This window comes from Lepisma saccharinum, chromosome 22 (genome assembly GCF_977018435.1).
Source record: "Lepisma saccharinum chromosome 22, izLepSacc3.1, whole genome shotgun sequence".
Classification (NCBI taxonomy): Eukaryota; Metazoa; Arthropoda; class Insecta; order Zygentoma; family Lepismatidae; genus Lepisma; species Lepisma saccharinum.
This window is the reverse complement of record NC_139250.1, coordinates 36,109,477-36,133,288: the sequence shown is the minus strand read 5'-3', so window position 1 is coordinate 36,133,288 and position 23,812 is coordinate 36,109,477. Positions and strand designations below refer to the sequence as shown.

Sequence of the window (23,812 nt, the reverse complement as noted above, 5' to 3'; positions counted from 1 at the left end):
AACTCTATATATACATTTAGAGAATAGCCATAAAGACTTTAAAATAAATGCATGGCATGTTAGCTGCAAAGCGAAGGCAAGGAATTTTCAATTCTAATTTGAGGTAATACTTTATTTTCAATTATTTATAAATTGAATAGCATTTATTTGACTTTCGAACACAAAAAGCACAATGGAACACACAATTTTTTTCTCTCCACATTTTCCAGCTGGCAGTGGAAAGCATCATCTTGCCCCCATTGTTGCGCCAGATATAAATTTGGGACTTAATGTAAATAAAATTTATTTTTATGTTTAATTCCATATACTTCCCTTGTTTCATCTGATAAGTTGGAAAAAATTAGATATGTCATTAAGTCAGGGAACAGACTAGATAAAAAGAGGAAGACAAATTTTAGTAAATCTATATCTTTGCAAACTGACAATAACTTTAATTTAATAGGGTTCCAGTCATTTCACAGGGCACTATGATGTTATCAATTACTATTTCTATCTGTTTTGCTTGTTCGGCACCCCATTTGTCCTTAGTGCACAGGCAACCACTCTGAGTTGACCCCCTCCCTCATATTACAACAGAAGGAGGAAGAAAAGTGACAGGGGAAAATAGGAACAGAAAGAAAAAGAGGAAGAGAAAGATAAAGAGAGGAGGTTTGGAATAAGGAGTACGGAGAAGACCACAGAAAAGATATGCAAAGTGCTTAGGAAAGCGGACATTAAAACTTACAGTAAGGGATAGAGAAGCATCTTAAGAATAGCAAAGAATGCAAACAAGAAAAAGGAAAACAGAGAACAGGAAGAGGAAGGGATTATCTACGAAGTGAAATACAAAGAATGTCAGTGTGTGTACATAGGAGAAATGAAAAAGAGGCTGAAAAACAGGTTGAAACAACATAGGGATGATGTACAACTTAAGAGAGAGAGAAATGCGATATTTAAACACACGAGAGAAACAGGATATGACGTAGAGTGGGATGAAGCTAAACAGATAGAAAGGGAGAAGAGAATACTAGTGAGAAAATGGAAGGAGGCCAAGGAAATGGAGAAGAAAGGTGAAGACGACACAATGAACTGGAATGGGGGACTGAAGATAAAGAAAGAATGGAAGAAGGTGTTAGAAAGAGTGGAAAGGACAACAGAGAAAGAGGAGAGAAGAAGGAAGAATAATGAAGGAAAAAGAGCATGAGATAAATAGTCCAAACACATTCCATATGGAAGAAAATGTTTAGCCTTTCAGGTGAAAGTACAGTTGACAAGCGAAAACCACCTGCTAGAATGTTCCAGAACAACTTTCTAATAGTCTGGAGGGGAGTAATTTTTTGTATATAGTATATCATCCTGTTTTGTACCTTGTTACATTTGTACTTGGTGCAGAGTCTGAAGAAGACCTTGCTAGAAGGTTGAAACATTACGTTTAGTTTGTTTTATAATAAAATAAATTTCTGCCTTGGTCAGCATATTGAGTTTTTCATATTGTGGAAACAAGGCTTAATGGCGTTATAAATGAACATTTTCAGAGGCTGATGTAGAAAATTAACAACTAAAAGGACTTGAAGAGGAAAGAAATACACAAAGACGAACAAGAGAAGTTTCTGAGAAAATGTTTGGAGAGAGGCACAGCACCTAAAGGATTAAAAATAAGTAAGAAGGGAGTGGTTTGCAACACCAAGAGATGGAAGATATTGGTTCAGAAAATGGAAAAAGAACTTATATGGAATGAAATAAGGGCAAGAGGAAAGGAGATAAAAATAATAAAGGAGGACCTAACAAGAATTGAAAAATCAATTGAAGATGGTCTCACCAATTTTACGAGAGAGTATACATTTTACGAAATGAAAAGCTGGCAGGAGAAGTTTAGAGAGAAAATAAAAATAAAGTTGAAGAAGAAAGGAGAGGGACTAGGATGGAAAGAAGACAGGAGAGAAGATGATCAAGAGGAGGATACCAGAAGAAGAGTTGTGGTAATAGGGAATGTAGACCTATAAAAAGAAGAGGAAGCATTTTTAAAACTAGGGAGAGGTTTCAAAGTTAAAGAAAGAAATATAGATTATGAAGAAGTTATATATGACATTGAAGAAGCAGTGCTCCATATAAAAGAAGAATCAGAAAGATACAAATTAGAAGAAGAACAGCAGCCATTTTGAAGAAAGAAATGGAAAAACAAGGAAAAGTAGATAATTTGAGTCAAAAAGAAAGGGAAGGGATGAAGAAAATCAAGACAAGAAGTGATGTGGTGATAGAGCAGGCAGATAAAGGAGCAGCAATTGTGGTGATGGAAAGAGACTGGTATGAGAGGAAGTATGAAGACCGAAAAGAGAACGGATATTTCCATGAGGAGATTTGTGGAACAGAAGAAGAACAAACTATAAGAGAAAGGGTCATACAAGACTGTAGGAGGAGAGGATTCAAGAAGTGAATAAAGGAGACAGGAAGACTACCAAGTTTGAAAGGCTTTCCAAAGATACACAAAGAGGAGATAAAGTTGAGACCAGTTATGAACTGCAGAAACAATATTTTGGAACCCTTGGAAAATAATTTAAAGAAAGTTATTGAAGTGTTAGTAACACAGCAAGAAAGCAGAGCAGTTAAGAACAGTGAACAAGTAGTGGGCCTTATAAAAGGACTTAAGTTGAATGAGATGAAGACGACAATGTTTAGCTTACACGTGAAAAGTATGTTCCCGAGCATCAAGAGGGGACACATTTAGGACATTGTTAAAAAGAGAATGGGACAAGAAATTGTAGGACAATGGGATTGCGAAAGGGTAGTGAAGGTGCTGGAAACCATTTGGAATAACGGTTACAGTATAATGGGGGATAAAATAATGTTAATGAGTGAAGGATTGAATACAGGTTTTAGCCTAAGCCCAGCATTGGCTGAATTGGTTATGAATGAATGGGAAAAGAAAGTGGTAGAAAAAGAGGTGACAAAATCATTCTGTTTTGCAGATATGTGAACGATTGTTTTGGCATATGGAAGGGAATGAAGAGGCAGCTCGACATATTTGCCAAGGAAATAAAAGATGAAGAAAGAGGGATATTATTGGAACTCGAAATAGAAGAAGGCAAGATAAGCCTCCTAGATATATTGATGAAAAGGAAGAGAGGACAAGAAATTGAAACCGCTTGGCATCAGAAGAAGTGTGCAGCAGGGGTACTCTGCCACAAAAGAAGTGATGTAAGTGAGGTGACAAAAATAAATTTTATAAAGAATATGGAGGACGGAATCAAGAAAATATGCACAAAAGACTGTGAAAAAGAAGGCATTATAAATAGCCTATGGAAACAGCTGGAAAAGAATGGCTATGAGAAGGAGGATAGACTGGACATAAACAGAAGAAGGAAGAAAAGTGGCAGGGGAGAATTGGAAGAGAAAGAAAAAGAGGAAGACAAAGAAAAAGAGAGGAGGTTTGGAATAAGGAGTATGAGGAAGACCACAGTAAAGATATGCAATGTGCTTAGGAAAGTGGGCATTAAAACTTACAGGAAGGGAGGGAGAAGCATCTTAAGAATAGCAAAAAATGCAAACAAGAAAAAGGAAAACAGAGAAGAGGTAGGGATTATCTAGGAAGTGAAATGTAAAGAATGTCAGAGTGTGTACATAGGAGAAATGAAAAAGAAGCTGAAAGAGTGTTTAATTCCATATACTTCCCTTTTTTCCTCTGATAAGTTGGAAAAAATTAGATATGTCATTACGTCAGGGGACAGACTAGATAAACAGAGGAGGAAAAATTTTACTAAATCTATATCTTAGCAAACTGACAATAACTTTAATTTCATAGGGTGCGAGTAATCTCGCAGAGAACTACGATGTTATCACATTTCTATTTCTATCTGTTTTCCTTGTTCGGCACCCCATTTGTCCTTAGTGCCCAGGCAACCACCCAGCATGGACCCTCCTCCTAGTACAACAGAAGTAGGAAGAAAAGTGACAGGGAAGAATTGGAAGAGAAAGAAAAAGAGAAGAGGTTTGGAATACAGAGTATGGGGAAGACCACAAAAAAGATATGCAAAGTGCTTAGTAAAGCGGGCATTAAAACTTACAGGAAGGGAGTGAAAAGCATCTTAAGAATAGCGAAGAATGCAAACAAGAAAAAGGAAAACAGAGAAGAGGAAGGGATTATCTACGAAGTGAAATGTAAAGAATGTCAGAGTGTGTACATAGGAGAAATGAAAAAGAGGCTGAAAGACAGGTTGAAACAACATAGGGATGATGTAGGACTTAAGAGAGAGAGAAATGTGATATTTAAACACACAAGAGAAACAGGACATGACATAGAGTAGGATGATTTGGTTTTTGGTTTGATTTGGTGTTTTAAGTCCACTTTATGCACAGTAAGGCTAATCGGAACTGGACCTACAGTTTAAAGTGGAATCCGAACCACTTGTGCCTCCACAGGGTATCGAACCCGGGACCCCTATACAGTAGGATGAGGCTAAGCAGATAGGAAGGGAGAAGAGAATACTAGTGAGAAAATGGAAGGAGTCCAAGGAAATAGAGAAGAAAGGTGAAGAAGACACAATGAACTGCAATGGGGGCTGAAGATAAACAAAGAATGGAAGAAGGTGTTAGAAAAAGTGGAAAGGACAACAGAGAAAGAGGAGAGAAGAAGAAAGGAGAATGAAGGAAAATGAGCATGAGATAAATAGTCCAAACACATTCCATATGGAAGAAAATGTTTAGCCTTTCAGGTGAAAGTATAGTTGACAAGGGAAAGCCACCTTCTAGAATGTTCCAGAACAACTTTCTAATAGTCTGGAGGGGAGTAATGTTTGTGTATATATATATCGTCCTGTTTTGTACCTTGTTACATTTGTACTTGGTGCAGAGTCTGAAGAAGACCTTGCTAGAAGGTTGAAACGTTACGTTTAGTTTATGTTTTATAATAAAATACATTTCTGCCTTGGTCAGCATATTGAATTTTTCACTTTCTTTCTAATATATAATTTATTTTACAAAAAAAGGTAAAAAAGGAAAGTGTTCCCCTGTGCATAGCACCATGCCATGAAGACAAAGGTAAGAATTCTTTTGGAAACAAAAATGGTCACATACACATACATCAACTATAGATGTGAATGAATCACTTAGGTTCTTCATGAAATACTTGCAGTTTTTATTGAATACTTGGTCAGTACATTTTGTATTGGTACTTATGAATATCTTTTGGATTAAATGGTATCTACATATAGTGTCACTGCTTTTCTACTCACCACTTTTGGTTTTTTCTATCTGGTTTCATTTTCTCCATCTTCTTCAGTCAATTTTGCAGTAAAGTTTCAGACATTGTTACACTAAGCAGAACAACAACACACGAACTGAGATTTTACACTGAGACTGGCCTAAGGCCTAAGGCATTTGACTGTTCTCTTCTCTACCACTACAAAATCATTCATCTCACCCAAGTTACAGAAAATAGTGTTGCTAACCATAGTAACACAGTTCACTACAAAGAGTCAAACCTGTTTCACATTTTCCAGATGACAGTGTCACTTCCCTAGAGCTGAATGAAGCCTTGTCAAGGGAGCTGGTGTTTCCAGGAAATGACCATGCTGAACATTCCACCCTCCTTCTTTTGACACTTTATTGTAGTTGATCGAAATGGGACTACCCTACAGGAAGGGAGGTGTTCCACTTTTCTGCTTGGGGGGGTGTTCCTCAAAATTTGGGAGGGTGTTCGGGGGTGTGGATAAATCACTGCTGAATGTGACTATTAGCAGAAGGTGGAATTTCACCATCTGTCGCTCATTCTACTCAGCATGAAAGGTTACTATTGCACATAATAGCTACGTATTGTTTCAGATCCTCAAAAGTAAACTTATGCCTGTTATCCACGAAAATACTTTTATACTCTGAAAACACTCTCTCCACATCCAACTAACTAACTAATTCTCTAGCTTTCTTAAACCCGAAGGTTCATGGCTGCAGTAACACAGGCCTTCCATCTGTCCTTATCTGCCTCTCTACACATCACAAGAAACAATAGGCGCATGTTGTAATTTCAACAAATCTGAAAAGTGCAGTTCACTTGAAATACCGTCCACATTTTGTTTCCCTTCGTGAATAGAGTGAATGTCCTTTAAAAGCTTGTAGACAGAATTCTTCGCGAACACATACTGAATCACGTTTCTGAATTGCTTCGAAGGAAAGAAAACTACGAATTTTCAGACAGAAATAGCAGAATATGCATTTGTAAGAAGAAATTGGTAAAATATGCAATATATCCTGAAGACACTGAAAATATGCATTTGCATATGCTAAATGCAAAATGCATAACTAGCTGTATTTTTTATTATTAACAGGTAAGAGCATATTTTAGTCCCTCTGATATACTTTATTGGGACACATGATCAATAAGATGATTCTCTCTATTTCCATGAGATTTTCATTTTTTTTCCAAATTCCCCAAGATTTTCAGGTTTCCAGTTTTTTTTCAGGTGTGTCGGTACCCCACATATGTACATTGAGTCTCCCTTTAGCGGCAAAATCTTTGTTTCAAATTGAACAAAGAAAAGGATTCTCCTTAGTATGAACTCTCACATGCCTAGTAAGATTGGATTTAATGGAAAAATATTTATTGCAAATTGAACAAAGGAAAGGCTTCTCTTTGGTATGAACTCTCACATGCACAATGAGATGGGCTTTATCGGTAAAATCTTTGTTGCAAATTGAACAATTGAAAGGTTTCTCTTTCGTGTGAAGCCTCACATGTACTTGAAGATGGACTTTTCGAGAAAAACTTTTATTGCAAATTAAACAATTGAAAGGCTTTTCTTTGGTGTGAAGCCTCATATGTTTTTTGAGATACCCTTTAAGGACAAAATCTTTGTTGCAAATCGAACAATTGAAAGGTTTCTCTTTGGTGTGAAGCCTCACATGTACTTGAAGATTCACTTTTTGAGAAAAACTTTTATTGCAAATTGAACAAAGGAAAGGCTTCTCTTTGGTGTGAAGTCTCACATGCACAATGAGATGGCCTTTATGGGCAAAATCTTTGTTGCAAATTGAACAATTGAAAGGTTTCTCTTTGGTGTGAAGCCTCACATGTACTTGAAGATTCACTTTTTGAGAAAAACTTTTATTGCAAATTAAACAATTGAAAGGCTTTTCTTTGGTGTGAAGCCTCATATGTTTTTTGAGATTCCCTTTAATGGCAAAATCTTTGTTGCAAATTGAGCAATTGAAAGGCTTCTCTTTGGTGTGAAGCCTCACATGTTCATTCAAATGCCCTTTGTGAGAAAAACTTTTATTGCAAATTGAACAAAGGAAAGGCTTCTCCTTCGTATGAACTCTCACATGCACAACGAGATGGTATTTAGAGGGAAAATCTTTGTTGCAAATTGAACAATTGAAAGGCTTCTCTTTGGTGTGAAGCCTCATATGTTTTTTGAGATACCCCTTTTGAGAAAAACTTTTATTGCAAATTGAACAATTGAAAGGCTTCTCTTTGGTGTGAAGCCTCACATGTACTTGAAGATTCCCCTTTCGAGAAAAACTTTTATTGCAAATTGAACAATTGAAAGGCTTCTCTTTGGTGTGAAGCCTCACATGTGCATTGAGACTCCTTTTAAGGACAAAATCTTTGTTGCAAATTGAACAATTGAAAGGCTCATCATTGCTATGATATCTCACATGCCTAATAAGATTGCATTTATAGGCAAAGTCTTTGTTGCAAATTGAACAATTAAAAGGCTTCTCTTTCATGTGAACTCTTTCATGAATTAAGAAACCTGCCTTGTAAGAGAAAACTTTGTTGCAGATGGGACATATATATTGCTTCCTCCTGTTATCATTTTTAGTGTCGTCAGTACATGCTCTGGTTTGAAGGGATATTGCTGAAGTTTCCATCTCAAATTTTCCTATCCCATTTCTTTGTTCTGTGTTATCTTTTGGCTGCTCTTGTTCACCTAACTCTCCTGTAGACATTACCAAAAGTGCAACTGACATGGGGAGTTCTTGAATCTCTCCTTGCACATAGTTCTTGTTCAAGTATCTGAAAAAAATAGAATTACATACAAATATAGTGACTTCCTAAGCAGGTAACATATTTTACATGCAGATCATTCACGACAGAGGATAGTAGAATGGACCATTAATGAAGACATACTCATAGAAATTTAAATATGTTATTGATTCAATAAATAATATTAATATATTTTTCTTACCAATTAGACCAAATGTTAATGTCAATATACACCTTAACTTGTTTTTAAGAGTAATCAAAAAATATGTGACGTTCTTGTAATTATTGTCAATAGTTCGCTTCAGAGAAAAGTAAAATTAGACATCAACAGTACTAAGCTAGTAGAATGTGTGTGTCTGCCCATCATGATCCGACCTTATATGTATATAACAGTTGGGCTGAAAAGTTCGTAGGCTGACTCATAGATGGCGTTACTAGAATTAAATCCATATGATTTTTACTTAGTACTAACCTTCAAAAGATACGTGTATAAATTTCACAGCTGCCGGATAATTAGTTCGTGAGATATAGCATTGTGAGTGAAGCAGCTTTTGTTATTGTGAAAAAATAGATAAAAAAGAATTTTGTGTGTTAATAAAGCATTGCTTTTTGGCGAAAAAAAATACTGTTGAAGCCAAGGCTTAGCTTGATAAACATTATTTGGACTCCGCACCAGGAAATCAACCGTTGAGTAGTGGTTTGCTAAATTTAAATGAGGCGAAATGAGCATCGAAGACGATGCACGCAGTGGATGCCCCAAAGAGGCTGTTACCGACGAAAACCTCAAAAAAGTCCACAAAATAATTTTAAATGATCATAAAGTGAAGTTGATCGAGATAGACGAGACTGTGAAAATATCAAAGGAACGTGTTGGACATATTGTGCATGAATATTTGAACATGCGAAAGCTGTGTGCAAAATGGGTGCTGCGCGTGCTCACAATCGATCAAAAGCAACAACGTTTTGATGATTCGGAGCAATGTTTAGCGATATTCAACCGTAATAAAATTGCTTCCCCATCCACCATATTCTCCAGACCAATTGAACATATACGCCGGACTTGATCTGCATCAGCAGTGAACGCTAGACCTGGTTACTAAATGTTGTTTGTCATCAGTCTGTGCATTGCTTCTCTCATGTATGTCTCAATATCATAGCCGTTCTTCGTGATGAGACTTCTTTCATTTATACCCATATGTAAGTTGTTGTACTTGTTCTGTTACTGTGTTCCGGAATTATACACTTTTGTTTGTGTTACAAATTTTGTTTTATTCTTAACTCCATTTCTTGGATAATCGAAGAACTGAAAGAACCCAAGCTCTAGTGGACTACAATATTTGTTATAAATTGGTGTTTGCTTTTATTAGAAACATTTCAAGAATGAAGAGCATAGTATGATGATGTTAATCAAAATATTACTTCTTCACTAAAAATATTGAAAATGTGTCTAATCTTGCAGTTCATATATGTGTTGAATAAAATTACAAAATACTCGATATATTCATAGGATAATAATAAAGAAAATATTAATAACAACATAAAGGAAAACAGTGAGAAGTAATTACACACGTGTTCTTGCTTGTGTTCACAGCAAGAATATCACATGGTTCATTCACAGCCTCAGGCGACCTTGAGTATTGCTGTAGAAGGATTTCCTTCCTGTAACAGGAAATTCTTGCCTTGAGCAAATTAACGATTTGTTAATATTTTTATACATTTGCCACAAAGAAGTAACTTTTCATTTTCATAGATTCTGATATAAGGAAAATATGAAGTATTTAAGAGAATAAAGACACTGGTAACAGTACCCAGACATGAACCAGGAACCACATGTTTCCGTACCTAAAAATGCATACCCTTCTCATAATAGCTACAGTCAACTCTCGATATAACGACCTTTCACAGTTCCCGGGAAAAGGATCGTTATTTTGAAGGGGTTGTTATTGGCATTTGCAGCAATTTTGAGCTTAAACGGAGACACAAACAGACAGACACAAAGATTTGATTGATTGATTTGGTGTTTTATGTTTTAAGTCCACTTTATGCACAGTAAAGCTAATTGGGACTGGACCTACAGTTTAAAGTGGGATCTGAACCACTATGCACCTCCACCGGGTATCGAACCTGGGACCCTTGATTACAAGGGGACAACCCTACCACTGCGAGACACAAAGATTCCTAGGAGACAGAAACACCATTTACCCTGTGTATCCCCCCAAAATTTTCCCCTTGAATAATGTTTTTGTTTTTAATCGGTCTCAGCAGAGCACTTTTTTTCCTTTTTTTACATGAATGGTTCTGAAGAAAAGCAGCAATTATATTGTGTGCATTTCCTTCCAACACTACTCTGAGTGTTCAAGAAGTTTATTCTCCTGTCAGGGTGTAAAATAAAATTTACAGTTTTGCTTATCAGAAAGCACAGAACTTGAAGTTGTTTTTTTTTTTCTGGAGGTTGAATTTCGTTATTTTTAAATCCAAAGAGCTTTGCAAGATTCAAAACAATGACTTTTCCCTTCATGCAGGACGAGTCATTACTGTTATTGGCAAGCGACAGCTTTGCAGATGCTAAACAAAACATTGGCACCAGCTGTAGCATAAAAACAAGGAGACAGGCTGGAAGTTCGAGCAACAGGTGGTCGAAGAGAAGATCTTCGCATTTTAAAGATGACGCAACTGTTGAAGACGGAACTTTTATCAGCAGTGTGAAGAAGAAAGAAATGCTCTTTGCTTAACATTTTACCATGCAACAGACAATAGTACGGACACTATTTCCTATGCAGACAACAGCATATTAAAAAAACAACCTGAATTCTGCAATTATCACATTGCTCTGCACACCAGTGGCTGAGAATGAGCTGGAAAGGGGGGAGGGTCCCTTTTTTTATTTTGTCATATAGTTTTTGTTCGTTTTCATGAATGTATCCAGAACTGGTTGCTCCATTTTAGAGGTCAAAGGAAAGGAGGAGAGTTCCACTTCCACTCTCTCCTGTAATAAGCCCGTGTGCACACACGAGCAAGAAAATCCTGGCTGAAACAATCAACATCACCCCCCCCCCCCACCCTTTCATGTTTGCTGACAGGAAAAGAGGAAGCTGTCACTCAGCCAAAGGGATACTTTTTTTGGCAAATATTATGACATCGGCACAGTTAGGAAAATGTATGAAGTGAGAAACAGGGGTTATGATGCACATATGATCGAAGTAAACTTTTGCGGAAACCTGGATGACAACGCATTAAGTGGGTTGACGGTCTTTAGTTGGTCTATGTGACTTTGACTATCTCTAAGAGCCTTGATTTTTTATGAAGTGTTACAGGCAACAAAGAACACGTTTTGAATGAAGGTGTTTTTGGCTACAAGGCCAAGAGCAGCTCACTCATGGGAACGTGCTGAACCCACCACGTGAGTTGTCAGCAGCTCTTAGGTCAAGGAAACAAGTCAAGGTCGATTAAAAATAACATCCAAGCACATTCGGAACTTCTAATTCGAAATATCCCGGACGAGCCCCCCAGATGTTTTGCTTCTTTTCCTTCTTGTAGACAGTAACCTGCCTTGGCTATACCAGTTACTTGTTCCGATACTGCCACAGGCGAATAAGCTGCAAAAACATAATAAACTAACAATAAGTTCTCTTTTCGTGTATCCAAGAGCAAGCGAAATCACAATGGCAAAACAATTCTGTCATGATGGGTAGAGGCTGTCCGGGTGCGGGGTAACATTGGCACATTTGGGGAAAATGAGGGCAGAGGTCAAATGCAATTGGATATCACTCAAGCGTGTTGTGGTGGTGTCTACTGTTAGATGAGACTAACTTGTGAGTGGTAGAATGCTCGTGAAGGGAATGAGTGCAACCGGCCAATTTCCTTAAATTTTTCAACTTTTATCCAAATTTTTCACAGTTCCCATGAAAAGGGTCACTATCTGGGGTCTTAGAATCAAGAGCCGACTGTATATGGAATTGATACATACCCTGATGATTCTGTTATTAACTCTGAGTTATTTGCAAAGCTCGGATTCGAATCAAAAAGTGCAGAGGCATTTTCTTCAGACTGATTGGAATCGCTGTCATCATTTGAAGTTTCACTCACCACTGTGACCTGAGAAAAAAAAATAAAAGTCGCTTAAAATAATAACACACATGTAATATAAAATTATAACTGATGTTGGAAATGCAAATTATAGCTACATAATGCTCATTAAATTGTATAAGAAATAATGGACATCCCTGCAACAGACTCACATTTAGTGAATTATAAGATGCAGAACACTTGTGTTCATCAGTGCATACAATGTTTGTGTTAACTGCATTACACTGCCACCTAGAGGCTAAACCTACAATTACATGATGGGGGCTATTATGAGTGCAAACTAGGAGAGATTATTTATGTACTGTAAGTATGTATTTCTTGTACTATAAATGTGGGAAAGCCCAGAGGGAATTATGAATCACTCTGTACATGTTTGAAAGTAAATACAACTATGGTAGTACTGTTTCATTTGGTGTTAATCTGTGCATGGTTTCTTTCAGGGATGTAGATTTCATCAGAAGTTTATTGGTCTACCTCTCTATTGCAGCTTGAGAGAAGTAATCAGTAGGCGCTGTCAGTTAGAATTGTTGAGTTGTTGCCTTACATCCACTAAAAGTACAATCCAAATTCCTACATGCCACCTCCATCAGGTATTGAACCTTGAACACCTTGATTACAAGCTGACAATGTTATCACTAGGGAATGGAACTTTATGTGCTAAAATAATCAGAAATATTTATTTTTTATGTGTCATAAATGTTGAAAATATGTGATAAAAACAGGAAAATATGTGACAAAAATAAAAAATATTTGGTAACAAAAACAAAATATTACATGCATTTTAAACACCTGAAATCAGTTTCTAAATGCTTACCTCTTAGTGAGCTATTTTTTGGAAGAGTTGCAGTGGATCACCATAGTTTTTTCCAAATTCTCCATTGTAAATCTTTGACGATTATCTCTAAAAAAACATCTTATATTGTGAGAAAGATCGTTCCACATCACAAGAAACAATTCTTGCATATTTGAAGCACGAAATGTCACTAACACTTAAGTTTTCCAAAGCTTCCTCTTTCTCTACTTCACCTTCCAAAACACGTGAAATTTGGCACATAGTTTGAAAACCTTGTTTTTTCCCAAAATGTCTTACATTTAGAGATTAGCACTTGTGCGTTATATCCAGTGGGGGTAATATTTTCCCCCAATAGGATCATAGGCAAGGTGTCAGAAGTCTGCCAGCGAGTGTGTTTAAAGACAAATCAAACCTAACACTCTTGATATGAAAGAGGTGCAGAGAATAAACATTTTTCCTTCGGGGATTTCAAGGTAGCTGAAGTCAATGAGCGATATTATGTATTTAAAATGAAAATTCACAAAATATGTATTTACATATGGAAAACTGGAAAATATGTGTTTTTATATAAAATAAAATTTGCTGTGTTGACATATAAGGCTATAATCAGAATTTTGGCAAAAATAAGGGTCTCTATCTTATCGTAGAAAAAACATTTATTTACCTAAAGTTCCGTTTCCTAGTTATCACTGTGCCATCACGGAAACCCTGTCGTAGGATGTGGACTGGAGTATAGTCCGCACGTTCATTATATCCCCAGCGGTTAACAAAGGGAGCGGTACTCTTTGTTAAAATAAACACCCAAGCTGGCAGTTTTCTTTTGAAGTAGAAGCAACAAACTGGAGTAGGAAAGCGATGTTGCCAAATTGAAGAGATATAGAGGAAAAGCACAAGGAAATGGTAAGGAAAAAGGAAAAGAGAGAAACAAAATTAAAGAATATGGAAAGAGAAAATAAATACAGATAAAGATTGAAAAGAAAGTGTTTAAGGGTATTATCGAAAGGGGGGGGGGGGGAGAAATATCCAACTCTTACATATTAGGCCTTAATTGACACCGGGGTTCTGAATTAAACGTGGGGGCGGGGAAGTATCCAACTCTAGGTCTTACATTATGGCTGGTATTTTAGTTAGAGGGGGATTGAACATTAAATTGAGGGGGTATCCAATTCTTATTACTTTGTCTTACACTATTTCAGGTATTCTGGTGTGGAGACTGAAAATTATTTTTTTTGGAGGAGGCAATGCTGTATAAAATTAGCATGGAAATTTTGGTGGTAGGATTGAGTATTAAATTTAAAGGAGGAAATAGGAAGCTCTTGATAAAGTGTTAAATCTTAGATTGTCGAGAGATTTCTGTAGTGGAGAGAGAGTTCGAACATTAAATTTTGGAGACTGTATTTAGTGATATTGTATCTACATGTTTTCGACCCCAAACGTGCCAAAAAAGAAGTTGGAAAGACTAAATATCTCGGGATCTTAAGGAAGTATTGACACCCCATTAAATTAATATTCTTGAAAACCTGCAAAGAAATGGGTGTAAACATTTTCTTGCTCGCTTCACTCGCAAGCATGTGTTGCGAGAATGCGTGTTTGACGCTTTACTGAGGTGAATGTGAAGTTTTATACTATAGCTGCATTACAAGACAAAAGCGATATTCTCGATATTCATTAATAACATCACTTCTTAAAATATAATGCTTGGTGTTGGTATACTGCTTAATTTAAAGCAGGTGCATCATTTGGGACAAAAATATATCGAATCCGTATTTCTAACTTGTCACAGGAAAATTTTAAATTTGCAGTGAAGATAAAATCCAAGTAATTATTGTTATGGATTATGGTTTGTTACTAAAATAATTATATTTACCCTAGGAAAACGAGGGGTGGGGGTGAGTTTTTTGAAAGAGGAACCCTGTTATATTATCGCCCTGAGGTTAAGAATTTCTAGCTAGGGTTCTGTAATGTTTGGTGAAACAAATTGAATCTGTCATATGGCTGGAGCATATTATTTGGTTTGCCAAGGTTGAATTATTCTATCTTTGTCTTAAGTTGTGTAACAATTTGTGTTAAATACTCAAATTGAGTTTTATAAACCCACTCAAAAATACTATTTAGGCTATATGCATATTTACATATTTTAATTACTACATTTAACCAATCAATGTGCTATCTTTAAGTTTTTTCGAAAATCGAACAATCAAAAAATATGGACAATGTAACATGGTATTTCATTCAAATAGACATCAACTATTACACATTCATCCAAACTATTTTCGGGGGTTTATGAACGATTTTAGGGATGGTCTTGAGTGATGGGCACCCCTGTTTAGGGAATAAGGGCAGATCAAGTATAGTATTCTGTAAAGCTAAGGAAAAGTTACTTTCGGTAGACAGACAAACTGCCGTAATTAAATACTTTCTGGGGATTACGATATGGTTTGAGGGCGCGAATGATGTTTTTTTTGGGGGGACACATGATATAATCTGGGGGGATGCATGACATGATTTTTGGGGGGAATGCGCCATTGGCTTTGGGGGGGGATGGGCACCTCTGCTCTCCATGAAGGAAATAATATCCTGCAGTTTTGTCTTCATACTTAGGATTTTCACTAGCAGCCGTAAGTGATAACTTGCATTATGCAAAGTCTAAGGAAAAAACTAAAAGCACAACACTATAACAAAGCAACAAAACAGCACCATAACACAACACAACTAGTTAAAAAGAATCAACCCCACACGTGGTTATGGAGCAAAAATAACGAGAGACACCTTGCAACTACAAGAAATGTAAAGAAGATGTGGCAACAACATTTGAGTGCACGTGCTTATCGGGAGCGGTTTGGCTATTGTTGTCAGTGTTAAGTTTTATAAAAGGGTTGCCGATGGGGACATAATAAACGCACGGACTTTATAACAGAAGCATTCCCTTCTCTGCTGACAGCATAATGAAGTCCTGGGAGAGAACTCAGTTCTTAAAGTGCAGCTTTCTGTGATAAAAAAAAGTAGTGTTTCGGTTTGGTTTGGTTTGATTTAGTTTATTTTACTTCGCATTTTGTGCCTCTTGGCTAATTTGCGAAGATGGGGATGAGTGATGAAATTGATGAATGGACATTCACAAACAACCAAGCCCGACCGGGATTCGAACCCGGGACCCTTGGCGTCGCAGCGCGATGTGCTAACCACTCGGCCACAGGGTCGGGCGTAGTGTTTCGAAGGAACGGTGTTTATTAAAGGGCAATGTACACTTCGAGGTGTACATGCTTCGCCAAGCTATAACGTCCTTTGCTTCCGCAATCCGTGATAAAAACCACAGGCATAAATCTAGGGGTGTAGTGCACACTGGCAAAGAAGGATTGGTTTGGAGTTGCCAAGTATCTTGCCACTCCCACCCCTACCCCTAAAACAGAACAGGGAGAGGGTGGTGCAGGTGGACATTCTTCCCTTGCTCCTTTGAGCATGTTTGAAGAATGGCATAAGATTAGGTTCAGTCCCTTTGTTTTTTAACATTTTTGGCCTCATCCCTCCCTCACATGCATGTCACTGGACAATGCAGTGACCATACCCAGAAGAGGGCTGGTTGCTTGTAGACGAGAAGGGAGAAAAATGTAGCAACGCTTTCGACTGTCAACCATGGCATGCATTGTGGTTTTGGTAAGAACAGGAATGTGGGTAAGGGCACTATCACATAGCAAGTTATTTATGTCTTGGGTGGCTGCAGGGGTGAAAAGTAGCCAATGAGACAAAATTACTGATTTAAACACCACACACACAGAGAGACAAAAACAGATGCTACATTTTAAAAGAAGACCTGGAATTTCATTAAAAAATATATTATATGGCCTCCGGATCCCCATAGTCAGCCAATGAACATTTTTTATTCAACCCACACCTAATGTTTTGTAAAGTGTAAAAATATTGTGCTATTTTTTCCAGAAACTCACAACATTCTCACATGCTTGTTCTAATTTAAATTTTTGTAACCTAACATGAGTTACCTGTTCTGTCTCTCGTTGATTGAATTTTACCCTCTTTATGGAGGCAGTATCTTTCAACATCATATCAGCATTAATACATTTTTGAAGAAAATCGTCAAAGCCATGAATCTCATGCTCACATTGCATGCATACAATATCTGATGAATCAAGTTGTGTTGTTGCCTGAAAGAAAGAAAAAAATAAATCTAAATGAATTAAAACTATGTCCATGCAGCTCTGACATCTGTATCCATAGCTAGTATAATTCTATGTGCTATATGTACATACGCACACACAGAATGACTAGCTTTACCAGATGGTGAAGTGATGAAGCTAGCTTTTGAGCTATTTTCACCATGTTTTAAACTGTGCACGAACATAATATTTGACTTGGTGTGGCCTGTTATACAAATGTGTGCATTCTTTAGTTGTTGGCGACTGCATACATCAAGTTATGTCTATGTGCATTCATTTTCATGCGTTTGACAAGTACTTTTTTTCTGCACACCTTGGAATTGAAAAATACAAGATGTTCCGATATGTGCTGCTGCTAAGATGTCATGTGACATAGGTATGAAGGGGTATTAGACCTAAATGTTTTCGTTGTTGAGTTAAGCAGGGCTGTTAGCTTTAAATTACTTCCATGAATACTTCCTAAAATCCGATTATGTGATTTCTAGTCATCAGCAGTTTTGCTATTCTCACTAAAATTTGGTTCTTAGTCTGAAGAACACCCTGATTCAGGGTTTAAACATTATGTGTAGGGTGTCTTTTACATAAATAAAAATACCCATGTATGGGCCAGTACCAGCATTATCAGCGTGTATTGATTGAATTTTTTCATTTATTCATTTGCTCATAACAGAACCAAAGTCCCATTTAAGGGAAATGAAATTATGAAATACACACAAAGATAATGTTAAGATGTATGACAGTGAAACAACATATTATAAATACAGTTAAAACTAATTTACAGTGAAATCCAATAAAATATAAAACTTTACACAATTTTGCACCTAATAACATTATATGAATCGACAAGATATATACAAGTTGTGTTCTAGGAATAACTAATTAAACAATTCCTGAACTCTTACTTTTGGAGAGTTTCCGTGTACGTTTAACCTTGGGAATGGTATTCAGAAAGGTATTGATTCCACTGACATCAATGATTTTGAGTGGCTAGAAGAGCGGCCAACAGCAACAACTCGCCTCAAAGGAATGGAATTTACATTGCAATATTCCCATGTCATATGGTCTTACCTAGTGTATAGTATTTGTTTATACATGTCAAAAACTATGATCTCATTGCAATCCCATAACAAAACTTCTAATACTTGATGTTGAAATATGTATGTTTCTATGTGTATTTTTTTAAAGTTTTCAAAATATAGATTTTTGAAAAATTCGATATTCAAAAAGAGTTTGAATGACCTTGCAATGAAAAAAATTGAAAAGTAGTAATATGATACATCTAATTAAAGCTCATAGCAAAAGCAACAATTTAGTTCTTATTCCAACCTTCTACGTCAATTCTAGCTATATTTATTTTTTTTTTTTTTGTGATTGCATGTGTGCCGAAAATTGTACATTTTTCCATTCAGAGAGTTCTAACTGGAGAACTACAACAGATAAAAATCTGAAATTTAGCAGTTTTTTCCAACCTTAGGTGGTACTTCACAACAACTAAGTATGAATAAAATCAGAGATGATCACATTCAAAATTGACCAAAATTTGGTTCACTTGACATGGAATGACCCTGCTGCACTAATGCCAGGCCATGTGATTGCAGAGTTCTTGGGACAGAGGGATATAGGTCGCTGGGAAATTAGCTTTGTTTTATCTATGTTCAAGTGGCAAGTGAGGTTCCGTGATCCCATTCTACGCCCTCAATTTCGCACACATTTCAAATATTTTCATCAAATAAATTAGTTTTTTATAACAAAGGGTGTTTCAAAATAGCGTGGAAGGTAATTTTTTAGATCTTCATGAGACGAAACTTACATTTTTTAAATATTAAACTTCCTTACGTATGTAACGTCCATACGGTTTTTCAGGGCGTCCATTATGGATTCATGAATATTTTAGTAAAAAAAAAAAGAGTTTTTTATAACAAAGGGTGTTTCAAATTAGCGCGGAAGGTAATTTTTAAGATCTATGTGCTACGAAACTTACATTTTTTTAATATTAAAATTCCTTACGTATGTAACGTCAATACGGTTTTTCAGGGTGTCCATCATGGATTCATATCACAGGCACACATCTGGGCTCTGCACATTTTATTTTTTCTTCTTATGACTGACTTATGCAATGGGATAATTTGCGATTGCAATATGTTAATTGTGTGATGTATTGGCAGGTTGGAGATTTCAGACTGGATTGATTTGTGCAACTTCAGACATTGGAATTGATTTGTGTGACATCCAATTTTGAAAGAAGGACAAAGGATGAGACTGACGGACGTTCAATGGATGAAGGATGGGATAATTTGAGACTTCTTATTTTAACGATGGAACGGAAGGACAGGGTAGTATTCTGTGGTAAAGGACAAGAAAGACCTTTGACATACAACTTACACTTCTTTTGGACTTTCAAAACTATCTTCGACCTGCAATTAAGTGTTTGGCCTTGGAGAAAAGAGGTAAGTTACCTTCTGAGGTTAAATTTTAGCCTTAATTTTTTTTGTTTCTTCAGGTGTCAGTGCAGAAAATAGTGTTGGGGGCAGGTGGCTCAGTCAGTTTTTAACATGCCTTCCAAAGGGACTCTACAGAGAAAGGCGGATAGCCGGAGCGTAGCAAAGCGGAGGCAGGGCCGTGATGGCGGTAGGTTAATTACCCCAAGCAGGAGCCCGGAATCGGCAGGAAATTTTGGACAGAAAAATTTTCATGACATTTCTTGGGGTATAGCCCTGAAAAATTGACATTTACATCCATCCATCGGTACGTGTGCAACGAAACTAACATGGCCGGAAGTAGACTTCCACCTCGCAACTTCAAACGGCAACATCTCAACTTTAAACGACTGTACAGTCGTAAATACTTTTTTCCGCGCTCCAGAATTTTGTTCTTCACAATCTTAAACACACAATCTTCATAAAAAAATTAAAAATATCCTTGCGAAATCGAGGGTGTAGAATGCGACCATAGACCCACAAGTGGATTCAGCAATTTCCTCTTGTGGTATTCCATTCTGAAGGTCTTATCTTTAACTCCTGGCATTGGCCAATCGAGGATTATTTATTTTTGCCCAGATTAGATTGGAACCATAGGCTTGAATGACAGTACCAAAGAAGATTTATGCACATCACTACTTATAAAAATATACACAAAATACTAATTAGAAACATTAGTTTTCATCAACTAGATGTAACATCATTTTCTGTTGTTCAATAAATATTGATTTTTTAATCTTTTCTGACATTAATTTTCTCGCCAGGGAAGTTGTTTTCATATAAATTTTAGCGGTCTTAACTACACATAAACTAAATGATGAATATTTGCCGTTATATCTCTAATTTTATAGCATCTCTTTACTATTTATATAATAATTAATTAAATTTACATGCTATCATGAATAGTCCGATATATTAACGTATTAATTAAGAAACGGAAAAAGTTCGGTATATCGAAGACACATTAAAATCGGATATCTTGTGTTTTGCATGGTTCGCACTTACAAATTGTGTATTGCGGAACATAGTTCAAGGTGCCATTATGCTTTTTACACAAAAAGAAAGACAATTTTTCATGTACAGATTGATTATTTTCTTCGCTTCTGTTACACACATTATGGCGGACACATTTTGACTCATGTTGTGGGTATGCAGTGTTTCCAATCTTCTTCACCGAAAAATACCTACTATCGTGTTCGTCACGTGTGAAATTTTACATTATGCATGGGCAGCTGACGGATAGCCCCATGAACCATTTGCGATAAGGTTAGGTTAGGCAAACAAAGTTAAAAAAAAGCGTTGGAAACACTGAGAGGGGGTTATGTCATCAAACGTATAGAGCTTCCAGTTCACGTAGGAAAGCAATGGCAATTGTGAGTCGGTGAGATATTTCTGTAGCAAATTACATGATTTGCCAGTCAAATAGATTCCATAATGAAAGAAAATATCTCGACGAAAGTTATAAACCTTAGATAAAGTCATTTCCATAAGTAGTTTCTTGCTGCTACCACCATTTGCTTTCTGCATGTGAGCACAATGTTCCATGTGTTACATGATGGAACCCCCAGTAAGTGTTTCAAACCTTGCCGTGTTTTCATTATAACATGACGTGTCGAGCATTTCTAACATCAATGGTTTGCGAGGTATTAGCATAATTTCAAATCAGGGCACAAAAGTAGGTATTTTTCGGTGAACAAGGCTGCAACACTGCATACACCCTCTAAATCGACAAAACACTGGCACAACGTGTGATGAACCAGTATGCTATCGCCATATTGTGAGTTACAGAATCGAAATAACGAAGAACAGTAAGTACTCGGAAATGTAAGAAACAGACATTATTTTCGTTACAAATTCATTATCACACCTCAAGAAATGTTCCGCAATGCAGAATAGTATTCTAGCAACTATTCTAGCAATGTAAAAAAGTGCGAAATAAATTATTTCTAGGCGTTTCACCTATACGAAAGTAGTACCATAGAAGTCGGTATTGGCAGGAATCGGTAGGCCTATCGGTATCGGCACAGCCCTAGTAACATAAACTATTCTCTATTTGACGTTTTATAAGGATGTACCGAAGAATAGAAAATAAGTAAAGAAATGTATAATTTTATATAGATTTATGCTTACCCATACACCAAGGGAATTATTAATTTTCCTTAGAATATCCATTCCATCTTCTTCTGCCTTACTAATACTTATACCTTCGTTTGATGTAGTTCGTTCAGAACAGAAAAAGCATTTCGAATATGCCATCATTTCATGCAACTACTGCAGCATTAACTTCGATATTTTTCAATACTCATTTACAATAACTTCCTGTTAGATACAATTTACTTAAAAAGGGTACAATCTTTCAAAATTATTCCAAACCAAACTGATTCTGTTTGTTTACAAACAAAACATAGGAAATAACGTCACAGTTTACTTGCCTAGTAGCTTGCACAGTTGCGTGTTGATTCATATGTTGGCTTCTTCTTCTTCTTCTTTATTTTTGACCCTCACCGCGTTTGCGATTCCCAGCCAAAGTTGCTCGGCATCTTCTTCTTTATGGGGTCTATACTCCGAATGTATACATTTCTGTGCTTCCTTGGCGCAGTCGGGAACTTTACTTCCGGTTTTCAATACAATAACATGGAGTGCAAAGGTGTAAAGGCAGTATCTTTAGAAAAGGCGACAATAATTGTATGGCTTTTGGTTGCTTGCAAAACACGAGGTTGGGAACAAATATTTCTTTTCGGGTATCTATACATAGTTTTCAGACAGATCCGATACGAAAAAATCAGTGGATTCAGGCAGTCGAGCGAAAAGGCTGGACACAAACACCAGGAAACTGAACTGAACTGAACTGAAAATATTTTACTTGTTTCGTAAATCATAATGGACATTTCTACTCTAACCTAAAATATGATTTTAACTGTATCACTGCAAGTCATTCATTTTATATTAACGTTGTGCGAAATAGTTTGTGTTAATTCGAAATAGTTTGCGAGAAATTGGCCTTAGAAGTTCGTGATAAATTGATGCTGTACGTCACGAAAACTGAACGGCCTCTGATTGGATATTCCAGTTATGACGTTCTCGTTCGGCAGTGAAGTCGGTCGTCTGCTTATCGCTCTAGAAATCCATGCACGAAGGCGTTCGTTACTCCTCGTGTTTGTATGTAACCTTGAATAATGAAGAGGATTTTCTGCGATTTTCAAAATTAACATTTCGATTATGACATGCGAGAGATGTACGAAAGCCAATTCCGGCAATCTAACATGTGCAGATGCATTCACGGTAGGATCATAGAATAGTTAGAGTTGAGATGTGTTTGTGTGTGTCTTGTGTAGTAGTTATGCTGTCTAATGTGTTTGTGTTCGTCTTGTATAGTAATTGTGCTGTCTAATGTGTTTGTGTTTGTCTTGTGTAGTAGTTCCTCCATTCATATTGGGGGTTAGGCGTAGAGATGACAACTCTGCACTGTAAAAAGACATGTCAAGAAACAGCAATATAAGGCCATGGATGTTCCCAAGGTAAAATATTCCGGAGGTAAAATAGTCCCCCGTTCGGATCTCCGGGTGGGGACTACTTTGGGAGGTCCCTGGACTAAGGATAAGATCTACATTAGGAATAAGGATATTAAATTAGGCACCTGGAATGTTCTGAGCCTTTACCGGCCTGGGGCATTTCAGTGTACAGTTAATGAGATAGTTAAGTATAAATTAGATGTAGTAGCTGTCCAGGAAGTTAGGTGGCCAGGAGAAGGGAATTGTAAAACTAAAAATTATACTTTTTTCTATGGTGGTACTGAAAATCATAATTTTGGAACAGGGTTTTTCATAAATAATAGAATTATCTCGGCTCTTAAAACAGTAGAATTTATTAATGATAGGATATCATATGCAGTTTTACAGGGTAGGTGGTGTAAAATTATTTTAATAAACATACATGCACCAACGGAAGATAAAGATGATAATACTAAAGATGATTTTTATGCAGAGTTAGAACAGGTCTTTGATAAATTTTCTCAGTATGATATGAAAATTCTGTTAGGTGACTGTAATGCACAGATTGGCAAAGAAGAGACATTTAAACCCACGATTGGTAAAGAAAGTCTTCATGGATTAAGTAATGATAATGGTATAAGATTGATTACTTTTGCAACCTCAAAGAATTTAATTGTGAAAAGTACCACTTTTAACATAAAGATATCCATAAATATGCATGGTCTTCTCCAGATGGTAAAACTCATAATCAGATAGATCATATTCTCATTGATAAGAGAAGGCATACTAGTATAATTGACGTTCGTACACATAGAGGTGCTGACTGTGCCAGCGACCAT

General features: G+C 36.6%; 1 protein-coding gene across 1 annotated transcript; it reads right to left on the bottom strand.

Moving 5' to 3' along the window:
• Positions 1 to 357: 357 nt before the first annotated feature.
• Positions 358 to 21,904, bottom strand: LOC146004822 (uncharacterized). The gene is made up of 5 exons (XM_083143845.1): positions 21,613 to 21,904; positions 16,832 to 16,993; positions 11,925 to 12,052; positions 7,291 to 7,987; positions 358 to 369 (listed from the first exon to the last, which is right to left on the bottom strand). Exons 1-5 carry the CDS (start codon positions 21,739 to 21,741, stop codon positions 358 to 360), a joined length of 1,128 nt encoding a protein of 375 aa, XP_082999971.1. The 5' UTR covers positions 21,742 to 21,904.
• Positions 21,905 to 23,812: the final 1,908 nt, after the last annotated feature.